We start from the raw sequence: 6,374 nt of genomic DNA on the forward strand, positions 1-6,374 counted from the left end.
GCAGACCAGTTCAGTGCTATTTAGAAGTTGGATATGGTTATTGTCCGTGAGAGGGGGGCAGAGAGTTCAGGAGCCTCACAGCCTGTGGATACAGGCTGTTGGCCAGTCTGGATGTTCTGGCCTGTATAGACCTGTACCTTCTCCCTGAGGGCAGCAGGTGGAAAAGGTGGCGTGCAGGGTGATGTTGGTCCCGCAGGATACTGTGCACCCTCCTCAGACAACGAGTGCGGAAGATGTTACTGATCTCTGGCAGACTTGTTCCAATAATTCTGCCAGCTTCTTTCACCACCCGCTGGAGTGCTTGCTGATCGGCCTTGGTGCAGCTGGGGAACCACACTAGAAATCCATGCGTCAGAACGCTGCTGATGGCACAGTTGTAGAAGTTCAACATCAGAGATCTGGGAATGTGTGCACTCCGCAGTCTCCTCAGGTAGTAGAGGCGCTGTTGGGCCTTCCGTGCAACTGAGGTGATATGGTTGCCCCAGGACAGGTCCTCAGTCACAGTTACCCCCAAGAATTTAAAACTGCTCACCCTCTCCACCGCCTCACTGCCAATAAAGAGAGGCAGATGGTTGTTATGATCCTTCCTCCGGAAATCTACAATGATCTCCTTGGTCTTTTTGGTGTTTAAGACCAAGTTATTGTCGTGGCACCATGACTCTAGTTGTTGCACCTCTGTCCTGTAGTTTGTCTCATCGTTGTTGGATATAAGTCCGAGCACTGTAGTGTCATCGGCAAACTTAACGATGAGATTGGACGCGCAGGAGGAAATACAGTCATGGGTGAAGAGAGTGTATAGCAGAGGGCTCAGGACACACCCCTGAGGGGCACCGGTGTTGACCACAAGGGTGGAAGAGGTGTTCTTACCCACTCTGACACTCTGTCTACGGTTAGTGAGGAAGTCCATAATCCAGTTGCACAGAGAGGAGTTAAGTCCCAGTTGGTGGAGTTTGGGACGGAGTTTGTATGGCCGGATGGTATTAAAAGCCGAGCTGTAGTCTACAAAGAGGAGCCGTGCATAGGTGTTCCTGTGTTCCAAGTGCTTCAGTAATGTGTGCAGCACTGTGGCGATCGCATCCTCGGTTGACCGGTTCTCCCTGTATGCAAACTGGTGCGAGTCCAGGGATGGTGGAAAAGCAGCTCTGATGTGTTTAATGACCAGTCTCTCCAGGCATTTGGCGGGAATGGGGGTGAGTGCCACAGGTCTGAAATCGTTCAGACATGTGACATTTGACTGTTTTGGGATGGGAACGATGGTTGCTGCTTTGAAACAGGATGGTACCAGTGAACAGGACAACGAGGTGTTATATATAGAGGTGAAGACGTCCGCCAGGTCCGCAGCACAGTCTTTTAGCACCCGGCCCAGCACTCCATCAAACCTGGCCTCGATACGCCTCCTGTGCTGCTGCTTGGCAGTCTTGATGCCTCTTCTCAGGTTGGCCCTGGCAGCACTGTATGCCTCCTGGTCCCCGGATTTGAAAGCGTTGTTCCTCGTTCGAATAAGTTGTTGAACTCCGTGTGTCATCCAGGGTGGATTATTAGGGAACACACGGAGTCGTTTCCAAGTTGTTACATTGTCCACACAGAAACAGATGTAGTCCAAGACAGCGGAGGTGTAACTGTCCAATGCGACACGATTGTCAGTGTCCTTCACCTTGAATACATCCCAGTCTGTGCAGTGGAAACAGTCCTGAAGCATCGGAATAGCATCCTGCGGCCATATTCTCACGGTTTTGGTTGTAATCCCAGTGCTCTTGATCTTTTGTGTGTATATTGGGTGTAGCAGAAGGGAGAGATGGTCTGACAGACCCAGGTGGGGATAAGCCTGGGCTCTGTATGCATTCGCCATGTTGGTATACACCTGGTCCAACGTTCTATCTCCTCTGGTAGCACACTTCACATTTCGGTGGAAATTGTGAAGTACAGATTTCAGGTCCGCGTGGTTAAAATCCCCAGCCGCAATAAAGACACTGTCCGGGTGTGCTACCAGGCTGTTATTGATGCTGCTGCTCAATTGTGCTAACGCTAGCTTAGCATTAGCATCTGGTGGAATGTAAACAGCGCAGATGTAAACGGCAGAAAATTCCCGAGGGAGATAGAATGGACGGCACTTTAACACCAACAGTTCTACCTCTGTACTGCACAGCCTTTCCGTTACCGTGACGTTCGTGCACCAAAAGTTGTTAATATAGATGCACAGCCCCCCGCCGGTCTTCTTGCCCGAGTCCGCAGACCTGTCGGCTCGATAGGCGGTGCGGCCCGCTAGATCAATAGCCGCATCGGGAATGGCGCTGTCCAGCCAGGTTTCAGTGAAAATCATGCACGAACAGTTATTAAAAGTCCGTCGAGTGGCGATCTGCAGTCGTATTTCATCCAGTTTGTAACGGATTGAACGGGCATTGGAGAGGAATATGGTCGGGAGTGGTGGTTTAAACGGACTAGTCTTTAGCCGTGCCCACAAGCCTCCCCGCCTGCCTCTCTTCTGCCTCCGCTCGCAACGTCTCCTCCTGCGGCTTGCTGTTGCGGGTAGCCCCGGGGGTTGCTTAACGATCTCCGGGGGGATGAGATACTCGGATGCTAGTTGAAGATCTCCACGGCTTAGTTGTAGTAGATCATCTCTGTTGTATTGAAGTAACCCCAGACTGTGTGAAATAATACCATCCATCCATCCATCTTCATCCGCTTTATCCGGAGCCGGGTCGCGGGGGCAGCAGCCTAAATAATACCCAATACCACCAAAAGTGCAAAAATGTAGGAGCTCCGGGTCGCTGCGTCTGTGCGCGCCGCCATCTTTTACTGACGTTTGTTTCTCTCTTTGTAAAATGAAATTTAAAGTGAATTTTGAATCAAATGTTTCTCTTCTTTCTCCCTCAGAGTGCAGACATGTCTGCTGCCAGCAATCTGCGATCTGAAGATCAGTTTCTGTGCTCCATCTGTCTGGATGTGTTCACTGATCCAGTCACTACATCATGTGGACACAACTTCTGCAAAACCTGCATCAGTCAGCACTGGGACATGAATGTCATCTGTCAGTGTCCCATGTGTAAAGAGACTTTCTACACTCGACCTCAGCTGAAGATCAACACTTTGTTCTCTGAGATGGTTGCTCAGTTCAGACGTGAAGCTCAGCAGAAAGCCAGCAGCAGCTCAGAGCAACAAGCTGCCAAACCAGGAGAAGTTCCCTGTGACGTCTGCACTGGAACCAGACTGAAGGCCCTGAAGTCCTGCCTGGTGTGTCAGACCTCCTACTGTCACACTCACCTGGAGCCTCATCTGACACTGAAACGTCTGAAAAGACATCAGCTGGTTGATGCTGTGGAGAACCTGGAAGGCAGGATGTGCACGAAGCACGATAACCTTCTGCAGCTGTTCTGTAAGACCGACCAGACATGTGTCTGCACGCTCTGCCCTGTTTTAGACCACAAGAACCACGAGTTTGTTCCTCTGAGAGAAGAATATGAAGGAAAGAAGGCAGAGCTGGAGAAGACAGAGGCTGAGATTCAGCAGATGATCCAGAAGAGACGACTGAAGATTCAGGAAATCACAGAGTCGGTGAAGATGAGTAAAGATGCTGCAGACAGACAGAAAGCAGAAGGTGTTCAGGTCCTCATGGCTCTGATGGAGTCTGTTGAGAGACGCCTGAAGGAGCTCATGAAGGAGATCGAAGACAAACAGGAAGCTACAGAGAAACAGGCTGAAGGTCTCATCAAAGATCTGGAACAGGAAATCTCTGAGCTGATGGAGAGAAGCTCTGAGGTGGAGCAGCTCTCACGCTCTGAAGACCACCTCCACCTCCTCCAAAGCTTCTCCTCCCTGAAAGCTGCTCCACCCAGCAAGGACTGGACAGAGGTCAGAGTTCATCCACCATCATATGAGGGGACTGTGGGGAGAGCTGTGGCTCAGCTGGAGGAGACAATCAGGAAACTCATGAAGAAGAAGCTGTTTGAGGCTGAGCTGCAGAGAGTGCAGCAGCATGAGGTGGATGTGACTCTGGATCCTGATACAGCTCATCCTAAACTCATCCTGTCTGATGATGGAAAACAAGTTTATCATAGTGATGTGAAGAAGAATCTTCCAGACAACCCAGAGAGATTTTCTCACTGTGTTTGTGTTTTAGGAGAGCAGAGTTTCTCTTCAGGCAGATTTTACTTTGAGGTTCAGGTTAAAGGAAAGACTGAGTGGAATTTAGGAGTGGCCACAGAGTCGATCAACAGGAAGGGACAAATCACACTGAGACCTCAGGATGGTTTCTGGACTGTGAGGCTGAGAAATGGAAATGAGTACAGTGCTTGTGCTGACTCTCCAGTTGATCTCTGTCTTCATCCTGGTCCTGAGAAGGTGGGGGTGTTTGTGGATTATGAGGAGGGTCTGGTCTCCTTTTATGATGTAGGTGCTGCAGCTCTGATCTACTCCTTTACTGGCTGCTCCTTCACTCACAAACTCCACCCATTCTTCAGTCCCAGTCTGAATTATGGAGGTAAAAACTCTGCACCTCTGATCATCTGTCCTGTCAATCAAACTGATCAACGACTGATTTTATTTGATGAACTGATTGATTTTTCTTGAAGGGAACAAATGAACATATTGAGTGTAAATCCTCTACAGTCTCCATGTTTCTATAGAATCTGATCATCAGGACTCTGATTCACACTTTGATTCTCATGGAGTTTGATTTGAACAGAAGAAAAGTTGAATCAGGAAATGTTCCCACTGATGGAGACTCGAGCTGAAGAGCAAATATCAGAGAACAAATGTCCAAAAGCTTCATTTCCAATAAAGTTTGTTCAATGCTTTGAGTGAATCCAGACTCATGTGTGGCTGTTATACGGAGCATCAGAGTCCAGCTGAGTTATGTTGGATACAAACTGCTTATTTTGGCTCTGTGAGGAGTTTTGTTCACTGAAAACTGATGAGACGGATAATATTCAAAGAACTCTGTAGAGATTCATGCATCCATGTTCTCCACCTGCAGGTGTGGAGGAGAAAGGTGGAGCACAGACTGCTGCATCCTTCCAGTCACATCATTTTGATGATTATATTTGCATGTTGTGATGATTTGGGTTAAAGACAAACAGAGTTGAACGGCTGCAGTCACAGCATGAAGACGATGCTGAAGCTGAGCTGTCAGTGAACATGTTTCACTGTGATTTGATTTGAAGAATAGAAAGTGTGTGTGGCTGCTGACAGCTGCAGTCTCTGCTAGTCTGCATAACACACACACAACTTTCCCCCTGAGGCAACGATGCAGCAACAACACAAAGAACAGCTGCACACACACACACACACACACACTGTTAAAGAACACTTTACTGTTTAAGGCAGAATTCCTCAGTAACAATGATTTGAGTCTACTGTGTCTACTGTGGTTTCCAACATACAATCTACTGAAACATGTTTTTCTTTCTGCCGTACAAACTATTTGATCACAACATCTTTGCTTTTTTCCTCCAATCGTTTATTCTGATTATTTTATTTAGTTTAACTAAGAAAAGCTTAAAATTTAACTCTTAACCTGATTTAAACGTTTAATTTCTCATTAACTCAGACTTTTAATTTATTTCCTTGTTTAATGTATTATTTCTTTATCCTTGTTTAAGTTTTGCCGATCCTTTCTGTGTAACCTGTTTAATCTGACCTTTGACCCTTTAATTTTAACTTAACAGTACTCTTGTTTTGACCTTTGACCTCTTTATTCCTTATAACCAAAAAAAACACCTTTTATCTGATATTTTCACCTTATTGATTGATTATATATATCTATTATATTTTCTCACCTTACCTTTCATTTCATTCATTCATTTCATTTATTTTTTCATTTTCAGGCACAACAAATACGTATATTGAACATAAAATACACAAAACAAAAAACAAAAATTGCCTGAAAAAGGAGTGGGACGAAGAAAACTTATTAAATCCCACCCCTATACTCACTCATCAACAAAAAAAACAATAAACTTCCCGCAGCTACGCCCATCATTGCATACAGACCCATCAACAGCCCCGGGCACATACAAGCTTCTAAACGGCAGCTCGCAAACAACAATTAGAGCCTTCATAACTGAATACAGAATATATAAATTATAAATTACATTACCACAGGTAACAGGCAGTAATAACTACAAGTAACAAACACACATACATATACATACATATATATCTACACACACAAGTACATATATGTACATACATATTTTGGAATTTTTTTGCATTGTTTCAATTGTAAACTCAGACTGTTCCAGATTTTCACACCACATACAGACACACAAAAACCTTTACGGGTTGTTCGAGTTCTGGGTAATTTGAATTCTCCAAAGCCTCTCACATTATAAACCTTTTCTCGAATTTCAAATCTAGTTTGTTAATTTGCCGGTAAA

General features: G+C 45.9%; 1 protein-coding gene across 1 annotated transcript; it reads left to right on the forward strand.

The window, feature by feature from the left end:
- Nucleotides 1-2,872: 2,872 nt before the first annotated feature.
- Nucleotides 2,873-4,566, forward strand: LOC146578200 (E3 ubiquitin-protein ligase TRIM21-like). Its single transcript, XM_085268554.1, has one exon. The coding sequence runs from the start codon at nucleotides 2,884-2,886 to the stop codon at nucleotides 4,564-4,566; it is 1,683 nt and encodes a 560-aa protein (XP_085124680.1). The 5' UTR covers nucleotides 2,873-2,883.
- The last annotated feature ends 1,808 nt before the right edge of the window (nucleotides 4,567-6,374 follow it).

This window comes from Mchenga conophoros, linkage group LG3 (assembly GCF_057382185.1).
Source record: "Mchenga conophoros isolate Kocher_MC1m ecotype Shallow Benthic linkage group LG3, M_conophoros_male_GT1.1, whole genome shotgun sequence".
In the NCBI taxonomy this organism is placed as follows: Eukaryota; Metazoa; Chordata; class Actinopteri; order Cichliformes; family Cichlidae; genus Mchenga; species Mchenga conophoros.

Coding starts and splice junctions, on each gene's coding strand:
- LOC146578200 (XM_085268554.1), top strand. CDS start 2,884: ATGTCTGCTGCCAGCAATCTGCGATCTGAAGATCAGTTTCTGTGCTCC.